Source organism: Numida meleagris, chromosome 8 (assembly GCF_002078875.1).
Source record: "Numida meleagris isolate 19003 breed g44 Domestic line chromosome 8, NumMel1.0, whole genome shotgun sequence".
NCBI classification, from domain to species: domain Eukaryota; kingdom Metazoa; phylum Chordata; class Aves; order Galliformes; family Numididae; genus Numida; species Numida meleagris.
In genome coordinates, this window is record NC_034416.1 from 9456695 (window position 1) to 9477740 (window position 21046).

Here is a 21046-nt window from a genome sequence, read left to right on the forward strand (position 1 = left end):
CAGCACCCCTTTCTGTGTACTTCTTCAGCTCCTTCCAGAGGGGTCGGTGCACCCAATCTGAGTGCAAACCCTCAAGCAACATTGCTGTGCGTTAGCAAATTTTCATCATGGCTAAAAATAAATAAAATGGACAAGCTAATACAGCCCCGAGGAGGTCATTCATGTTACAGGCAATACGTAAGAACGTTTCTCAGCACACTCAGATTTACTGGTAAGAGATTTCCTCATTTGCCTTTAATAACAAGGGTCATAGCAGGAGAGAGCCATCAGGGAAAGTTTTCCTCCATCATGTTACAAAGGTCAAAGAAAAAAGAGCCAGCACTTCCTCCATAAACTCTTCCACGGGACTAGAATATGGGAAAGGTCTTTGTAATTGTAAACTGCTCCTCCAGTACTCAGTTTTTAAGGCCACATGCTGACCTGGGAATAAATGGAGGGCTTTTTCTCCCTAATTACATTTCAATTAACCATTTCCCACCAGTTGTGAATTACAGATCAAGCCAGCTCTCATTACTCTCAGTTCCTTAACTTGTGAACTATCCACCTCTGCTCATCCCCCAGCTTTGTGTGGCTCTGGCAGGCTCAGGGCTCTGTTTCCAGCCATAGGGAGCATAGCAGGGCCCGAGCTCAGGGCTCAGAAGGCTGCTGCAGCAGGTGACCCTCCCTGCTGGCCTGAGAGCAGCTAGTAGAGCTGGCTGTGCATTTACTCTGCTAAAAGCACCGTGTGGGAGGCAAGAGCGGCGTTTTGGTCACTGCCCATCTATGGGCAAAGGAGACAATTCCCCTTCCAAGGCAGTGGGAATGCCCTGAAAAGAATGAACTAGTGCTGACGCAGATGGAAACCCTCATCTTTTGGCTGAGGAAATGAGTTAGAAGACTCACAGGACATCCCCCTCCCAGCTCCTCAGACATGAGGAACACAGAGCATTGAATGCTCCAGAAACACAGCATCCATGGCTGCCAGAGCGCATTATTTACCGTGATTTTATTTAGAAAACCACTATTAATCTCAGGCACTGGAGAACCACTGGGAGGGAAGCGCCTGAAATAGAGCAGCAGGCGCCTGCTGCCGCTCTGGGGTGCTTTGTCTTACTCAAATGGGCACACACAGCGCTGAGGACAGAAGCCTGGAGATGGTTCCTGCTGCCCAAGTTTGGGAAGGAGCGCGGAGCTGTGGGAGCACAGGCACCTTCTTCAGCAGTTACAAGCCAACCATGAATTATCAGCCTTTCAACAGAGAATGCGCATAGAAATACATGATGAAAACAAGCAGCTTAGGACTATGATCAAGTACTGTCCCTCCTTGGGATGCAGGGCAGCAGTGTTTCTGTTCTAGGGTCCAGCTTGCAGCAGCAGATGCCGTCAGTAACACAGAAACCACGTCAAGCTGCTGGGAGCGGAGCTGGGTGACGCTGTCCAACAAATGGCAGTCCATCAGAAACGGAACTTTAACTCCAAAATGGGCAACACTTCCTGCAAAATGCTGCGACACTTCAGTCTCAAAATACTTTTGTTTCCTCCCATTTTTTGCTCATTCACATGCACACACAAAAAAATTGTAACTAAATGATAATAAACAGAAAGGAGACAAGGGGACAGAGGACAAAGCTGCCTTAAGTCCTCAAGGAGCCTACAGTACTACTGCTGCACTTCAAGACAAACTCAAGTTCCTCCCAACTTCTCAGCTCGGCTACCAAGCTGGTATCCAGCACCGTCTCTCATCACAGCTGACCAAGGCACGTATCGATTTGTGATTTAAGGCTATTTGGTTATTTTGATCAAACACTTCCAAATATAGTAAAAATATGTTCCCATTATTTTAGTTCACTTTCAAGGAAGTGATTTCACCTAAAACAATTTGTCCAGATCAGCAGACCTCCGACAGCACTGGGCTTAGATGCTAGCAAGCTGCCCATATAAGTTCTTCGACAAAAGCAATCGCAATGCTTGCAGCAGCGGAAGCAAAATGGAAGAATCTGACATAAAACTGACCAGGATTGCTGGAACTTTCCTCCTGCAGGAGCACAGGGCGATGCCTGGGGACCTTGGGCTCCAAATGCACTGTGGACCAGCACCACCCCACTGCAAGGAAACTGCTGTTTGAAACACATTACTGAAAAGAGCTTCAAAGAAACGTCTTATTTGGTATACAGAAGCACACAAAACAGTCTTGTTTGCACTGCTGGCCAAGAAGGGTTTTGCTTTTAAGTCTTGCTATTTCTTCAGTTTATAAATAAACTCCCTGCTGGACAATAGATGTGTTTTGGAAATCTATTTCTGGACCACAGGAACCCAAAGTAAGCTGACAGTCGGAGCGCTGCTGGTTCGGCCCCGCGCCGACCTTCCTGCTGCTGCTGGCACAGCTCCGGCTCTGCCGCTCTGGCACGTGGCACGGGGCGTTGCTGCTGCCTCGGCGGGCCTGGATCCCTGCTTCCATGCAGGGAAAACGCACATTCATATCTACGTATATTTTTTGCAAAGTTACTTCCAAACGGCTCTTACGCTGTTGTGAGGATTTAAAGGAATGTAGAAGTTTTCTTACCAAGTTCACAGCCATGGTTCTATCATCAGGTCCAGCCCCAACCTGCACTGCCCATGTGCCTGCTCTGCCCCTCTCCACCTCTCAGCTGCCCCATTGTTTTATTTCGTTTTCCAAACCAGCACCAGGACAGCAGAGAACAAATTACAGTGAAACTAGATCTTGCACAATTCTCATTTTAGCTTAAAGATAAAAACTGCTTTAAAAGGTCTTTACTATTTCCAGTTCCAGCCTTTGGGGTTGCACTAGAATTCGAGATAAGAAAAAGCAGCCAAATCTTGGAAGGGTTTGCATTTCAAGGCACTGCTGGTTTTAAACAAGCAGCTTCATCACTGAGCGGCCATTCCAATATCATATAGGACATCTGTTTGGGCAGAGAGGTGAAAAGTTCAACTCCCCAGGTGACATTCCTGTCTGCAGTCAGACTCAACCAGTAGGTCTTCAAACTGCCCAGCACATTTTGAAGATGAAGCTCAAATTCAGCCGTGAACAGGAAAAGCACAGCAATGGAAGTCTCCAGCAAACAGCAGACCTGTCCTTTAGCTCAGCCAAGGAATGGCACCCAGCAGCACGCCCCTGCTAGGACTTCCACTTTCACCTTCCTATACAATCACCCCGGCAGGAGCCAAGCAGCAGGCAGCTCACCCAAGCATTTAAATACCAGGGATTCCTGGAGGCTTGCTCTCCACCCCAGGACACTGCAGCAGGACTCCTTCCACAGACACTATACTTCTGACCAGGCTCCTTCCCGGACTCCATGAGAGCCAGCTCTGTGCTTTTACCGCTATACTCAAGGACCCAGGGGTTTGAAGCAAACTTTTATTGTTTTTTTTAATTCACATCAGCTGTAGTGACGGGATGGAATAAATAATAAATAATAAATGGATAGGATGCAGGCACCTACAGCACTGTAGTACTTGATGAGAGCTTTGCAGGATGTCTCTGAAGTGTCTCCCAGTGATTTGTCTCATGCTTTTCCTTCTCTCTGCCTGGTAGAACATCTACCTATTTTTAGGTCTGGGCAATTATCATTGCAGAACTCAAACCACTTCTTTGCTCTAACTATTTTAAGCCAAGCATGACATGTAGCAATGCCATCATTATCTTTTCCAATGCTCAGTTACTGGTCTGAAAGGAAGAAAACCGAGGACAAACACAGCAAAACCACCATGAACTTACATGACCTAAACCAAACACAGGAGGCTGGAAAAGCTCACACTGTAGTTGCGTTTCTTTTTTCTTTTNTGAGTAAGCAACCGTCTCTTACTTACTCAGACCGTCGGCGCACACAAAATACGGGGCTCCTGATGCGGTTCCTTTTTTTTTTTTTTTTTTTTTTCCCCCCCCCTTTTTTTTTTTTTTTTTTTTTGCAAAGTGAGGCGGCATCCAGATGGGCTCCATATGTACTCACTCCCTTCTGCCCTGCTGGGAAAGCCCAGGGCATATCAGATCGTGTCCTGCACAGCTGCTGCGGCGGAGCTGCCTTCATGTGGTTTGTCCCAGCAACTTCGGAGCCTCCTGCATGGATGCTGCTCTCCCCACCAGCCTCTCATATGCTAGCCCAGAGCTCAGCTGCAGCTCACCTCTGGGCTCCTGCTTCTCACCTGTGGCTTGGGAGGACGCTAGATAAAAGCAGGAAAAAGTCCAGGACAGAAAGAATGCAAAACCACCACTCAGTGTAGGGCTGAGGGAAAAATCTGGGCTAGTGAAACCTTTCTGCAACCTAACCTGAAGGTTGCATCACTTCTGGAAGCACCATGCTACACTGCTGGTTAGCCTCCACAAGCCAAGAACACAGCTTGAACAGGGAGCAAAGTCCCTGCTTCCCAAAGCAAGATGACAACTTTCTCCAGAAACCATAGAAAATTATGTAAGGAGAAAAGCTGATTCATGAGAACAAAAATAAAAGCTTCTTTTATGGATTATAATGCCATTTTAAGTGCACTCGTTCAATAATCTAATGCCTAAAAATTTGCTAAATCCCACAACAACAAAACCCAAGTCAGAAGGCTCCAGTGCATCTGACAGCTTTATTCCTCTCAGCAGAGAGAGATACCAACACAGCGATCACCTCTGTGCCATGGAGTCCTGGAGACTGGGATTCCCAGCAGGGCCCAAGGCACCTTGGGACACACTGAATTTTATACATCCTTTGATGCAGAGTGCTGAGAACATAAAGCTCCCAGCAGGAGCCTGGCTGGAGCGCATTAAGCAGCCCTTAACTGTGCCACGGGCAGCTAATAGAAGTGAAGCTGGAAGGTAGGTGCTTTTGTCAGCGTTGCACGGTATCAGCAGTCAAACTATTCAGACCCAAATGGCATCACTCCCTTCGTGTAAATGCACACAAGATTCGAGCTTCGCATTGCAGCAGGATTTCCAAGCGTCGCTATTTTTGTATCTGACAGAAAGCAGACGGTTCTACTATCACATTCTAATAACAAAGGTCCTAAAACGCCATAAACACATCGGAAGGGATTTGCTGCATGGCATCAGAGATCTGCTCGGCTCCCTTCCTCCAGCAGTGGCCCACAGCAGATTCCTCCATCCATCACTTAAGCGCAAGGACAAGTAACATTTCCTTACTTACATCTCCTCAGCTGCTAGCAAGCAGCTGCAGAAGCGCTGCCTAATGAAGCCTTGATTACTTTTTAATGTGTTTTAAGCTTACTTTCTATGAAGGCACCTTATGGCTTAATATATTACCACATCCTGCATGAAATTCTGTTCTTAAAAACTAATATTCAAGCACTTGGAGAGCAGGTAGAGAATTAATTTGTCCTTTTATACCCTTTTATACCTGCATTTTGGAGGGCTGTTGTGTTGCTGCTGATTTTCTGACACAGAACATCTCATCATCAGAGAGGCCTGAGGACAATTTATAAAGTACCACTTCATAAACTTCAGATTTTGCTCCAGGACATGAAAACGATCTCTGTCCAAGAAAAACCCAGCTCTTTTCCTCCTGACACCACCAAGTTCAGAAGCAAATCTTGCTCCTCTTTCTTGGCCTCAAGGAAAAGAAGGCTGACATCGTGTATATTCCTTCCACTCTCCCTTCAACTCCCACCCCACAGGGTTTACTGGCCACTTGTCTCATGTTCCCTGTCCTGCCAGAGCCCATCGCTTGCTTTACATGCATCTATTCATCCTGTAAACTGCTTAAAGAGTCACAACTGCCAAATGGGAGCCATGCAAAAGTCAGGATGCCAAACACTCTTCCGTGTAACAGCCACAGCCTTTTAAAATACTACAAGAAAAACATTAATTCAAGGTTTTACCACAAATATGAATTAGGCTATTGTGTTATATTTTTCTCACGTGTTTCACTTTTTTTAATGGAAAAGTTTTCCCTATTAAAGGCTGGGAAGCCACAGGCAACACACCCAGAGGACGGAGCTAAATGGTGCAATCTGAAAGCTTCGGTACAGCAGAATTAATTTAATCTCTGTGAACAGAGATGCTCACTCCATTTTCAGAAAAGAAGGAGGGATGCAGCAGATACATTAACATAGAAGAGCACTGGGAGTCTTAGGTTTCTGATATCAGAAGAGGCCCCAAACCCCAGCGCATGCATGCTGTTGTTAGAAAGCCTAACAGCCTGAGCAGAGAAAAACAGTGACATGCAAATGAAGCAGAATATTGTGCGAGGCAGTTCTGATCTGGAAAGGCGTTAGACTTGCACTTCCCTCAAAAACGAGATCTGGAAAATGGGGGATGCCCCAGCATTGCTCAGTCCCCTGCTCAGCATGGTGTGCCCAGCGAGTTCCCCCCATCTGTGACCTGTGCCAGCAGCCCCAGTGGCACAGTAGGAATGTCTGGTGATTTGATGCAGCTCTCTGTGCTTGCACTAGCTCAGAGCAGAGAAGAAAACGAGTCAGGAGATATGGCAGCATCTGATCCCTCAGTGATATGCACATTGAACTGTGGCCTCAGGTCATCTCCATCTTAGCCCTTTGCTCTGTTTGGTGCAAATGTTCACATAGCAGGATTTTTTTCTCATTTCTTTTGTGAGTAGACAGCTGAAGTTGGCCAAAATGAATACATCTTGCAAAGCCAAGCTGCCAGGCCTAAGCCTCCCCTTATCTTGCCTTAGATGAGAAAGTAAAGGAACATCTTTGTATTGCAGAACCACAGCCTCTACCGTGTGCACTGGCACCTTTCACAAATCACTGCAGAACCCAGGGCTGTCCTCTTCAAAACAAAAACACCACCATCGCAATACAAAATAAATTGACCTTTGGCAATTTTCTAAGTCAGTTTTGTGGCATTTGACTTTTATAAGACTGAAAACTGCTTGCCTGGTCCAAAACCAACAGAGAGATAGCTTCCTACTGAGGGAATACAGGCTCCATTATCTCGGTTATCCATTAATGCAGCATAAGCAGCGGCACAATGTGAACTCCTCATTTATTACATGCAGTTGTTTTGCGTTGCAGACTTGGAACTTGGCAGACCGCACTCCCCTGAACATCTACGTGCCTCTGGTAACAGCATCCAAGCTCCACATGGGGTTAAAGGGAAGAAAAACAGCTCTGCTCCTCCCAAAAAAGGGTATAAAATCAACCTAACTGCTGCACATCCCAATGCGTCAGAGCTGTGAGAATGCCAGGGAGAGCAGACAGATGCACTCAGTGCTCACTGCAGCACTCTGCAGCAATCAGCAGGCTTCCAACGCTGCCCAGGAGGAGGAAGCGCCTGCTTAAAAAAACTCGAGTGCCCCAGGGTCTGGAACAAGCTCATGATCCTTCAGCCAGAGCATCTCCAGCAGTCTCACTGATCTGACCAATTTACGGTTTGCAAGAAAGCAGAAGTCTAAAAACAAACCTGTTGTCACGGCTTCTGAATTTTCCCTCATTAATCATTGCTTTTGTTCGCAGTCAGATGTCTGGCACAACAGCACGGAGCTACAAGCCTCGAGGAACTGCGCGCAGCTTTCCCACTTGGACACGGATGAAGCGTTCCAGGAGAATCGGTGTGAGTCCTACAGCTGGATTTGTGCTTGTCCATGCCTCAGGGAGGCTGGAGGAGACCCAGGCCCCCCACATCCTCCTCCCAGCCTGTCTTCCAGCTCTGGAAGCAGTGGAACACTTTAAGCCCACCCTACTCACTCAGCCCAGGGGCCAGGGCAGCTTTGAGAAGGTGCGAGCAGGCAGCCCGCAGGTCTTGCTCCTCCTGGCACAACTCCTTGGGGCACTGCCCACATCTCCGCAGCCTCAGCACCTGGCCTTAGCATCTCTGTGCTACCTGCAGCGCAGCATGTTGTCAGGAAATAGGAAATTCCGCAATAAGGAAAAGAGAAAAAACTCTTCAGGCTAAGCTACCTCTGTCATGCACTCCTCAAATAACTTTGAATGCAGCTTCTGTATGTCAAAGCTTCCTCTCCTAAGCTGATAGTCAGCAATAATACTACATGTTTTTTTTCAAATCACTGCTTATTTCTTGTGATAATGGGGTTAGGGATCATTTTGGCTGTTTCTACAAACAGTAGAACGCTACCAAATACACCACAGGCCAGTCTCCCTGACAGGCTGCACGCATCGACCATGATGCAATTTAGCACACCCAAGACTTATCTCCAATGAGACAACTGGGCTCAGTATCACATGAGCAGCAGAAAACTCCCTGGAACATGACAAATAGCTAGGCTAGCTTTGGGAAAGCATTCAGCGTGGCTGAGAAAAATGGGGGAAAAGGCATTGTGGGTGCCAGGGAAAACTGACTCTTTGCTCCAGGAACTTGAACAAGGACTTCAGTCCTGCAGATCTGGATCTCCCCACCACCATCAGCTCCTGAGCTGTTTTTTTTCAGCCCATCTCCCTCTGAAAGCCAAAACAATCCTCCATCACATTTCTTTTCACAGAGGGCTTCAGGACAGGCTGCAGAAGCTCACTGAATGTTGGGGCAGCAGCCACAATCTATGAAGACTGGCGTTTGCAACGTCCCACCAGGTACAACAGCACAGGTCACGCGTCATTACGCTCCAAATTTTGTGTCTGGAAGAAGCAGCCTGAGAAGGCAGCCTGAGGGCCAGAGCCATAAACAGGAGAAGGGTGCAGTTCGGGCTGTTTATTGAAACAGCTGCCAATGTAATTATTTTTTTGAATCAATGGATTTGTGCTGGTGATGAGGAGCCCTCCATGGCAAACAGAAGAGAGAAGAAAAACATTTGACATTTCATTTGTCTGACTAGAGCAGAACTCTGGTTAGCAAATGAGTTAAGAGCACGGAGAAGCACTGCACGAGGCTCCTGTGGCTTGCAATAAAAGGAAGGTTTATTTCCTGTACAGTTTAGCACACAGGGAGACTAAATTAACTGACAAGACTAAAAGTGTACAGCATTAATTGCTGCTTCACTGCCTTTATACTGCCAGGTATTCATTATTTTTAAATAAAGCTTACTTTAAGAAGACGTACAGCATGACCTTAGGGATACTACTCTAAATCCAGGTGCTCCTGTTCTGTATTACTTTCTGTCTGCAAAGAACTCACATACCAGAGGCACCATTTAGCAGAGAAGTCTTTTGGATGACTGCAATCAAAACAGCTATATTCAAACAAATACATTCTTCCAAGACAAGCAAGCGTTTTTTTCCCCTGAACTAAAATACCAGACTATCATAATAGAAAGGAAGAGAGGATTAAGAGAAAAGCTACGAATTAAAGATAAGTTTTCTTCCTCTCTCCAGAAAGAGTCAGGCTACTCCAAAACAGAACAGCAGTTCGTTGCATCCACACCAAAGCATCCAAAAGGCAAAAGATTTGGCAAACAAATGTCTGTGTTGGCACCAGCCCTTTGCACTGCTAGCTTGCAGCTTGCTTTTGAGAGCATATCAACCCGGGGCCCACAATCCCTTCTTTATTCTAGAGCAGATCTGCACAAAATATTGTAACTTTAGACACTATCTTGAAGCATGGTGAGAGGGGGATAAACAGAAAGCTCACAAAGAACGGCTTTGCAGCTCCCAGAGCAATGCAGCACTTGGCCAACTTCTGCTGCCATCGCCTGAGGGTTTGCCCTCCAGGGGACTGACTGCTCGGGTGACATTCTGAAGTCACCCTTTACAGGAATGCAAAAAAACAGAGCATTTTTTCAACACAGTCTTTCCACCAAGCAGCTATTGCTACCCGCTGGAAGTACCGCACGCTGATGGGGGGCCACCACCTCCAGCCTGCACCTAACACTGCAGCCATGGCCACCAGCACAGCTATGGCCACGTCCCAGGCCACCTCCCAGCCTCCCGCTCTGTCTGCTCTAGGGTTTTAGAGCCTTCCTGTCACTGTGGTATCGGCCTTTTTTATTTTTAAAAAAACCACAAGCTTCCTTCTGCCGATGTGCAAGCTAGCATTTGCATACCACAAGCAAACACAAAGACAAAGACAAACTGCATTTATTTTTTGAAAGACTAAGTGTCCCAGCTGTTATTTGCTGTAGGATGGAGTTCTCCAGACCTGGGCAAGCAGCCAAAATAGCTTCATTCCCCTCCCGTTCTTCAGTCTCAGCCCCACGCTCAGCTGCTGGCACTGGGAAGTGATGGCTATCCTAACGCCTTCCATGCTGCTAATTTCGGTCTCAAATCATTATGGGGAAGACATAGCTGTCGGTCCAGCTGCTCCTCAGTTTACATAGGTGTGAATTCCTAGGGGAAGCAGATCCTGGGGGAGCCTTATGGACTGACTTCCACATTTTCATAGCACTTACAGCTCAAACCTTGGCCCTCTGCAGATAAAATGAAGGCTCTCGTGGCTAACTCCTGATACACTCTAAGTTGGTGAAAGGAAACAGAAATTTAGAGAAAGGTTGCTCAATTGACATGATGAAAGGAAACAAATTTAGAGAAAGATTGCACAAGCACAAAGGTTTCGTGGACTTAGCCACCAGAACCATTAGACGTGCTTATCTGCATTACAGGGCGGAAAAGAATTTCCAGTTTCTAATCAGGATTATCAGGTCACTAACACACAAGTTTGCAAACCTGCCCCTTTTATTGTGCCTCCTTTGTACTTCTACGTATGTACATTGCATTTCCCACAGGAAAAAAAAAATCCTGCATCTATTATCAATAAATGACTTTTAGTGGAACTTCACTTCTAGCCATATCCATTGAAAAAGTTTGGGGATAGATTTTTAATTCCTCCACCAAGTTATTCTGCTCCTCTCCTGCTCTGCTGGTTGCTCTGGAGCTGCTGCTGTGGCTGAGTAAACTCACGCCACGTGCACAGGAATGACCTCAGATAAGCAGCATTAAGGATTTCCTAAAGCAAAATCTTGCTTCACTGTAGTCCATGGCAAGCCTCCCAGTGCCATTAACACAGCAAGATGGTCATCCCATGAGGTAAATACAGATGTGCTGTTTAAACCTGTCTGGAAACTCCTACTCTCATAAAAATGTGGTTTTATGTGAAAACTACTATTGTTTTCCCCAGGGGCTGCCTGTTTTCTGTTTACATGGGGTCTGCCAATTTATTCCGACCTACAGCAGTAGGAATTTCTGATAAAACTACCCTACTGTCTAGGCCTAAAAATGATGTATATCAGCATCTGCTGTTCATGCTGCAGAATCATGATGGTTTTGGAATCACCTGCTGCCTGTATCATCAAACACTGATGTTTCCTGTGTAAGAAATGCTGAGATGGTGACCCGCAACTAGACAAGATGAACAGCCACGTGCTCCTGTGAGCTCTTGTGCACATTTTGGGTAGCTGAAAGACATCTCAAGAGCCCAGGACAGAAGGAGACATTCTAGCTTCGACCATGGAAACCTTTCCCCAGTCACACCCAAGCGCTATGCAAAACCTCAATGGAAAGGTGGAACTAGCTGATTGTTAACATCCCTTCCAAAACAAGCCATTCTATAATTCAGTCACTCCTCTAGATCATAGCGCCCTGATCACAACCTGGATACCATGGAGCATTTCATTGTAACATAAAGTAGAAGCCCTAACAACAAACCTTCTCAACTCAAAGTCTTTCCTAACACCTAAGTACTGAGATTCCAGTGTCTGCTCGCTGCCACAGCATAACCCATAGTTTCACACCATGTTTCTTACAGCCCTGTCCTCAGCTGTTGAGCTGGACTGTAGTTTCAGAAGAAAACCAAGAGGAGATTTATCATTAAACTTCCACTGTTTTCTTTCCGGTTTCTAAGATACAAGGGACAAATACAGTTAAAAGTTCCTCCCATATCTACAGTCCCTCAAAGCATCTCAGTGCCTGCAAAGCAGAAAGAGGTAAGATCTTAATCACAGAGGTATGGCTGAATATAAAACAGATACAAAATCCCTTTACAACTCAAAAGATATTTCTAGTTACACTTAAGTCTCCAGAGCCTTCTCATACTTTTAGATCCACAGCCTTTGTAGTAACCACCAAATTAAAAACAAACCAACACATTCCAAACAAAGACATATATTTTCTTCCATCAAACATTTTTTTCCTGGACAACACATTCTTCAATACTTCAAATGCAAACTGTTAACGTAATTTTGGGAGCAGAGCCAATTTCATCCAAGAACAGAACAGTTTTGCTGGGTCAGATCCAATGCTTGTCTGCCCCAATATCCTGCCTCCTCCAGGGAAAGGCACACCAAAAGATTGAGCACACAGGGCAACACCACGTTGTACTTTCCCAGACGCAAATAAAACGCAGCTTTGAGTCAGAGGTGCAGTAATTAAGGGCTATTAGGCTATTAACTATAATAGATTTCCCCCCTTAATTTGTCTCATTGCTTCCTGAACCCGTGCAATTTTTGCCATACACATTCTCTGGCAATGAGTTTCTCTGGTGAACTGCACCTTGTGAAGCACTGCACATCATCAAGCACTGCAAGTCATCTATCCTGATACTGCCACCTGCAAGCCTCCTTTGCTCTCCCCCAGTTTTGTTATGTCACAAAAAGTTACGTACCACCACTTCCTCATTGCTCTCCTATGCCGGATGTGATTTTATCTCTGTACAACCTTTTCAGTCCTCTCTCAGCTGCAGAATTCTCCCTTATTTGGTTGTTCCTCACACAGAGACCATATCACGCTTCCCATTTTCCCGTCTAAGTTTGTTTTATTGTTTAATGGCAACTGTTCCAGTCTAATAGAGATACATACTCACCTTAGATCTCTATAGTGTTATTGTTTTACACTTTGCTCTTTCTGGTCCCAAAAACTCCTGGTATTTTGTTTTTTATGACCACTAATATGGTATTTTTGTAGAATTACCTAGCTCAGCTCCAAGACTTCTCTGCTCAGCAGTATCACTCAAAGCTCAGCAATGCACAGCACCATGGTTATGTATCTTTGATGAGCCAGGACAGGCACAGGAGGCTGCTCCACTGCAATGCAACTTCACCAGCAGCTTCCCTCCTCTCGCTTTCTCTTTCCGAGTTGCCTCTAATTATGCTGATCAGCGCAAACCTCTGCAGGATCTCCTCCTAACTTCTGTATATTGCAAGAGCTGTATGTAGGTTGCAAATTCGATTGTTATCTGCTTTATATAACTGGTGTGTAACCAATTATGTAAGCCAAAAAAAGTCCTTTCCTCTTACTCTATAGCAGCTTGATTTCTTTATGGAAAAGGATTCTTAATCTGGCCAAAGTCTGTCCAAAACTCTCTGGAAGTCCAGAGATTCAATATTAAAGGTTCACCCTTACTCACGTGCTCAGCGGCTTCTCCAAGGAACTCAGCAGCATGGCTTTCCCCTCCCTGTGCTGAGTCTGTCCACACATCTGCTGGGGAAGTCTAACAAATAACATCAGTTTGTCCAGCCCAGAAAGGTATTTGTAGCTCCCAGACTTTCCTGAGATCCTTTTTTAAAATCCTGCTGCCTTTGACACCATAGCACCTCAAACAGCAGATTCCTCAACAGGCAATAGTTAAAATTTCACACTTGAGCGCCTTCAGTATTTCAAGTGTGGCAGTACTCATGCATGCAAAAGAAGCCCCAATAAAATTAACCTTCAGATAGCTAATTAAAGCAATCCACACATCCACTTATCACAAGGGAAACTAAGCCCCACAAGAAGAAGCTGTAAGATGGAACATGGAGCCTACCTCAGCTGTACTCAGTCAGCATCAGCTTTGCCTCAGTTTGATGTTTACATTCTCTTTCAGTAACTTGAATCTCATCTCCCTACCTTCTGAATTTCTGAAAGTGATCTCAGCAGCCCCTTCAGTTGGTGCCCTGAAAACGATGTGCTCGTGGATGTCACGAAGACCTGCATGACAAATACAGCCTGGTGCCAGGTCAGCACCAAGAGCTCAGAGCAGAGCTGCAGAGCTCAGCGCTGGGGACCCTGAGAGCAGCCCAATAAGGCAGAGCTCACTCATCTCCTGCTGTGATGGCTCATCCTTAGCCCTTCTCCTTATCATATAGGGGAAAAAAAATTGTTCTGTTTTGATCTTGAACAGCTGATACCTATCAATGCTTGCTCAGTTCCATTTGTCTCTTCCCCATTCCCCCTGCTCTGGGAGGAATAATCTGTAATAACAATGTTGCAGAAACTCTTTGGCATCCTCCACTCACTGTATGCATGCCAATTCACTGACTTCTACAGGAATTTTCTGAGCATAACCTTAATGATTCAGGACAAGAGATGTTCCTTGTTCAGCTCTGCAAATATTTCCTAAAGAAGCACAAGTGCTCAGCACTGACCCGTGGCTGCCTGCATCCTACCCGGGGTGCTGAGCCCCTGGAGCCAGCAGAGCCAGTGCAGCAAAATCCCCACACACTGCCTCAACATAAACACTGTCATCCTGACATATACAGCCACATGCAGTCTTAACAAAAAGCCTTTTCCAGCCACAACTGCAGAGCATCACTTCAATCTCTCTCACACTGTCAGAAAACTCTTTTTATTTAAGCACAGTAGAATGTTTCTTGTTTCGATACATTAGAACTTTTGCAACAACTGCAATCGATTTAATCTTTGGCTGTATTAAAGATTTGAATGCAATGTTTTAAGAAAAAATGTTTGACTTATCTAGAGTTTAGAACAATGACTTAAAACAGAGACAGCCGGGAGGCAGACGGAAGGCATCCTAGCTGACTGCCTAGACTCATGTTACATATTTTGTCTTCTACCCTGACAGCTCTAATTCAGAACAATTCATACCATTCTTTTTGAGGGTGAGACTGTGTGGTATTACTGGATATCCAAAAAAGTACTTCATGCATATAATGTTCACACAAGAGAAGGGTAAAATCAATACCAAGCCTATTAACAAGGCAGTTCTCATCCACAGTATATAAACTGTGTGCAAAGTATCACAAGCCTCTGTACGCCCTAGTGAGACTGATTTTAAAAATACAAACACAGCATATTTTCCCATGTTACATGGTTTTATCTGAACTTGCATTACATTACACAACTATTTATAAAAGATCCATATCAGAACTTCCTTTCACTAACAGCAGTGATACACACCAAGCATTTAGGCAGATACTCGCCAGCCATTCCAGTGTGTGTGCTCCAGCCGCTCGTGGCTTCTGGGCTGACAAACGGGACCACATGCACCAGGGCTTTGATGACACCTTTGCAAACATGAACACGAGTGCAGCAGGACACGTGCTTACTGCACCTAGTGCTGAAATGCTGGATGCAAGGAATGCCAGTGCTGCAGCCGTGGTACCACTCTGTTCATGAACCACAAAGCAGCAGAACAGCACAGGAACAGAAAGCACATAACTTTCATTCGTCTTCTCTTAGGGCAGCAGTACCTGCATTTATTGAGATAAGAAGAGAGAAAAGGCCCCAGAGAGATTTAAATGCAAAATACCCATCTTTGTACAAGCTCCATTTCTCTGTTTATTACTTTCTGGGGATTGCTTCAGAAGGATGATGCAGCTCCACCAGCCATTCCACAGCCCTGAGCTGCTGAGCACTAACAGGGGCAAGAGCTGCTGGCTGCAGACAACTCTGCTCATTTCCAGCCACTCGCACAAAGCTGCTCTGCCTCAAACCACTTGCTGCTGGCTACACATCCCAGCACTGCCAGAAGGTGCTTCTGTGCCTCGCGAGATGACATGGGAGAAAAGAAGAGCAGGCACCGTGGTTAGCAAGTGCTTGTGCTCCAGATCACAGGCCACATTCCTCTCTATTTCCTGGTGGGAGAGGAGAATAAGACCTCAATCCTTTCCCAAACAAGAAAACAGTATCAAAGTACAAAACCCTACACCTTCCCATCCCTTACTCTGAGAAAAAAAATAATAAACTCAAGCTTCTTTTCCTCTTTAAAGCCATCTTTAACAGTGGGAGTCCATGATATAACGTGGAACTGATTCTAGAACAATCTCTTGGTTTTGCTGTGTGCTCAGTCATGGCCCACTGCAAGTGAGAAGAACCAGCCACGTGCCATCAGAATTGCAGCTGGCAGTGGGGTACCCTATGAATGGACACAATCCTCTCAGACATATTCTGCACCATGAGCAATGCTGGCAGTTACTGGCAACAAATGTGCACTTGTAAGGAATTTCAACAGCTGGCTCCCTTCCACCCAAGATCAATAAAAATGGCAAGGCAGCTGCCTTCAGGAAGAAATATGCAAGTTCTTTTGGTACTGGCAGAAAGCTGGGGCAATCTCCTACCCAAAAAGAATGAAAAACCTAAATGGAGAAAATCACAGGCTGATGCAACTCAGCCTCTTCCAATCCCTATACACTCCTTCACTGCAGAGCTAGAGTGCCAATCACTCTTTGGCCTCTCCTCCTTTTGTCTCTTAAAGGATTTGAATAGAAGTCTATAGCCAAATTCAGTCTCACAGCCTGCACAATCCCCATTCAAGTCAATGCTTGGGTGCTCCTGAATGTGGCATTTGTGTCTGCCATTTCACATTCGTGGCCTCCAACACTGGCTCACATTAGGTAATGCTGTTCACTCTGGCTGCACGCCACTGAGACTCCTGGACAGGAGCTGCACGTGCACATTTCCACATTGGCGCCTACAGCTCATCTCCATAATTACAGCCACCCGTGCTCCATCGCCCAGCCTGTGGTTCAGACCAAGAAAGATCAAAGGAGAAGGGCACCTTCCAGTTGGAGACTCCCAAACCACAAACTTCAGGTGCATTCAGTTACCTCTGCCTCTGAGAGGCGCAGCACCGAACCCCAACAAACACAAAGTCACCTTTACCGTACAGGGTATACAGCAAAAGCCATGATCAAACACAGAGCTTAGCAACCGATGAATCACAGCAGAGATAAGGTTGTGTACTCACCAACTCTTCGTGCTGGAGAACAGGCAGCTCAGCACCCACCCTTGGGGCTGTGACACCCGTAACGAAGCACCACAACACACAGGTACAGAGGAGTTAACCAGCAGAGCGCACATCACCAGAAATCCCTCAACACGTGATATGCCCCTGCTTAGACATCAACAGCATACAGTAGTTTTTCCTCACAGATACATATTACTGAATAAAAATATTATGGAGAACAGTGCCTTGGGGAAACAGTTATACGCCGTGATGCGGGAAATTGACTGCAGAACAAAGTATTACTTTGCCAGTAAAAGACCACAAAACTTGGGCACCCTCCCAGACTGACAGCCCGAGGCTGCAAGGTGCAAAGCTGCCTCAATCCCTTTTCCCTGCAGCAGATACGATGTTTCCAGAGCATCGTGAATGCCCCACCAACTTTCAGAAACAGGTCAGTCATTTTCTGGAAAGGAGATGATTTTCTACCTATTTCTGTTTTTTACTCAAGGAAACCGAAGTAACAGTGCATGGGGCAATGCTGGCAATACAAAGCCATCTCAGCAAGATGGTGCTGCCTTACAGGGCTGCTGTTAGCAACCGGCAACAACTCTGACTTGGTTCCACTCCTCTACAGCATGATGTGGGTCCTCTGATCCACTCCCTGAGGATCTCCAGCAAGACTTCTCCAGCCCTCTCCAAGCAGAGACTGAGCCACCAACAGCTCATTTTAAGACACAGAAAAAATAACTCATTCCCCTTGAGCTCATTTCATGCGAATCAGAAATTCTCCCTTCAGCTAGGTACCTCTCTGTTTTGCTTTAAGTTGAAGCATCAATTAAAATTCCTATAGCAGAAAGAAAACAGCCACCCGGTGAGGTACACGGCTGAGCCCTGCCAACAGAAACACCCTCGGTGCACTCAGCAAACCAAGAACGTTCAAGTCCTGCTCAATGCTTGACATCACTTCAGCTGCAGTCACTTTAGACCTGGGTATACATATGTAATAAAATTGGTATTTATGAGTCTGTTACACTCACATTCCATAAACACAAACCACACCAATGCTGAGATCCAAATTCCAGGGTCAAGGATGCATGATGGACCCTAAAACTTGAGACAAAGTTAGTACAGTCTTGTGACATGTACACTTCACACTAAGATGAGGCAGCATCGCAGAAACCACAAAGCCAATAATTAAAAACCTATTTTAAAAAACGGGAATATGCAGTTGAGATCAAGATCAGTGGCCATTTCCCTGGAGCTTAGTACCACTGCACAAACCAAAAATCAATAACTGCCATTAAGAGGTCACTGATAAGAATCTACAGCAGCAAAGCCTGTCAACCGAAAAGCTATTAACAGCTGTTTTAGAAGAATTACTTCTTCTATTTGCTAAATAACATTTCTTTCCCTCTGTATGATTATTCTGTATAAAGCCAGCAGAAATTCCTTTTGATTCCCCTCATAAACTACCTGCTCAAGATGTCAAGACACTCTCATGATGTGCATCTGATAATCATAAGCTTTCCATCATCAGCGTGTTGATGTTAGCACTGACATCAAGAGTAACAAAAATGACACAGGGACTATTAGCACAGGGTCACCCGAGGCACGAGCTTCTCTGCCCTCTTCTGTGGCAAGGCTCAGCTGCTGCCCAGCAGAGCTGAACAAGGGGCTACCACACCACAGCTCACCAATGTGGTATTTCTTCTGCTGAAGACAACTGTATACTGTGATAACAACTGTAGTGAACCAGGGAAGGAGAATTTGGTGAAATGGGCAGGAGTCTTTCTTCCTCCTGTATGTTGCTGGCCTCTGAAAGTTTGGGAGCCTGTTCCTGAAGTTCACTGCCTATCGGCAACACCACTAACCAGAAGCTTAGGTTCTATCTGCACGCAGCAAAAGTCCCTGATCATTAATTGCACTCATTGGCATTTTGCAAGTCTTTTGTATATTCATGCAATGCAACAAAATCCCCTGGATTTTAGGTTCAGAGTCTCTTTCTTGCAGGTCAGACAGAAGAAATCGGACAACTTTTAGGATGCTGCTGCTGAGGTATATCTGACCCTAGGCACAGACTCACACTTTTTTTCTTTCACTCACTTAGGTTTGGAAAAACACTCTTCTGACTGAGCTCTGCCAATAGCATGTTTGGGCTGCAGAAAGCAAAACTCGGTATTCCCACAGGGCAAGATGCTGCAGCTGCTCGGACAGTAGCCACGCACGCCCACCTTCATTAACCACTTGGTATGAGAGCATCAGAACCCAATGCTGACATGATGGATGACACAATTCAGAAATAAACTTCAAGAACAAAACTAAAACAAACTAAAAAACAGTACATTTGTTCACTTTGCCTTTCCAGAACAGAACAGAGCGAAAGCATGCTATCCACTTGGATCTGTTAAAAATAGTCCAACAGTGGGTGTGGGGAGAGTCACGCAAGAAGTCACAGAACAAGCTGCTAAATCACAAAGGAAATGACATGTTATTTCTGAGGACCGGCTGCAGTAAACAGATCTCCCTCCCAGGGCAGGATGCTGCTGCTCAGACCAAGGGGAGAGGAGGATGCGGGTTTTGCTTCAAGTGGGAGCCCAGCTGTCCCCCGGGGAGCTCTGCACACTCGGGGTGGTTCGAAGCCCCAGCTAGCCCCAACCCTAACCCAGCCTTTAACTAAGCCCAGACCCAACGCTAACTAGCCCCCAGTTCTAGCTGGCCCCCAGCCTTTAACTAAGCCCAGCCCTAACAGCCCCCAAGCCTAAATGGCCCCAAACCTTACCTGAGCCCAGCCCCAGACTAGCTAGCCCCCAGCCCTTACCTAAGCCCACCCCAGCGCTGACAGCCCCAGGCAAGGTCTCCCCGCAGCCCCGCTGCCCCTCTCCCCACAGTCTCGCCGTCCCCACGCGGAGCTCAGCCCCATCCCGCAGCCCGCTGCTCCCCGCCGTGTCACACGACGGCCGCGGACCGAGGCGGCGGGGAGAAACCCCGCGGATGCGCCCGGCTGGGGCCCCTCAGCCCGTGACAACTTTCCCGCCTCGCTGCTCACCGCCGTGGAGCCGGAGGAGGAGGCGATGTACACCTTGATGACCATGCTGGCGGGGATCGGCGGGACGCGGAGCCGGGAGAGTGGGTGTGTGCGGCGCGGCACGGCGCGGGCTGGCGCTGAGCAGGCGGCGGGAGGGCGGGCGCTGGGAGGCAGCTCCTGGGCTGGGCTCGCTCCGCCTCGCCGTTCTCACTGGGCTGCCGGCACGGCAGTCAGCGCCGCCCGGCCCGGAAGAGGGGAAAATGGTCACAAATAAATAAATAAAAAGGAAAGAAAGAAAGGGTTGAGGCGAATTCTCGACGAACCACGCGAGACGTGCTCGGAGGAGGGGGCTGCCCGCTGCACGGCGGCTCGAAGCCCCGCTGGGGCGGGACGCGGTGAGGCCTTGGGGCGGGAGCCAGGAGCCATGGCCGCCCCTTCCCCGCGCACCGCCGCAGCAGCTTCAGGAGCTGAGAGCCTCGGAGAGGGGCTGGGGCCGCGCCGAAATGGGCAGTTTCACAACAAAAACTGTGCTAGCGGTCCTCTCCCGGGCGGTCTTCAGGGGGGAAGGTGAAATACAGCGTGTGTGAGGCGCACACACGCTGGACGCCTGAGTGCTCGGCGGGGCACGCGGCTCTCGGGTCTCTGTGCGCCGCGCCGCGCTCCTCAGAGCTGCCAGGCAGCGCGTTACAGCCCTGTCAGACCTCACAGAGCTCCCATCTCTGCCTCACCAGCCTTGTTTTGGCTTGAGTCAGAAGCAGAAATCAGCCAGTTGTACAGAGACTGGACTCGAATAACGCGCTGCAGTACAGGGAGCAGGCAAAGGCCCTCTTAAAGAAAACAGATAATGAGTTGTATGCATATGCTCCAGGTGCAAATACAGGCGCTTAGATCTGATGCTGTCTGACACTGGAAGGAATTGAAGGAGCTAAAGATAAGGCTATGGAAGAGAGGCAAGTAGGAAGATGCTCATGTCAGAAAATTTATTTTGGGAGTGAGAGGAGAGGAGAGACAGGAGGGCAGGAGAGGAGAAGCTCAGACACAGAGTGGGTTAGGTTCCAGCAGCAGGTGATGCCCCTGTTCCTCAGCTTTCTGTTGGCGTGAGTGCACGAGGCAGCACCTTGCAATTCCAGCATCGAGCTTCCTGCCCATGGGCACCCTTAGATGTTGTAGTGGTTGGATTGTCACTTGGAGAGGTGAGAAGAGTCAAGTGGGATGGGTAGATGTTACTGTTTGATAACACTTGAGTGCCTTTTAAAATTTATTTCATTATAAATGTTGCTCTCCAAGTGAAATGTTGG

The 21046-nt window shown here is 46.9% G+C and overlaps 1 protein-coding gene across 2 annotated transcripts in view; it reads right to left on the reverse strand.

Moving 5' to 3' along the window:
* The window catches only part of SH3BGRL (SH3 domain binding glutamate rich protein like), a 31950-nt gene extending 11945 nt beyond the window's left edge, over nt 1-20005 (reverse strand). Inside the window, exons 1-2 of one of the 2 annotated variants that reach the window (XM_021405966.1) lie at nt 19770-20005; nt 1993-2082 (exon numbers count right to left, since the gene is read on the reverse strand). In XM_021405966.1, the coding sequence (XP_021261641.1) occupies nt 1993-2082; nt 19770-19814 (135 nt within the window). In that variant the 5' untranslated portion in view covers nt 19815-20005. The remainder of the gene's footprint in view (nt 1-1992; nt 2083-19769) is intronic. The other variant, XM_021405967.1, reaches the window with a different exon arrangement.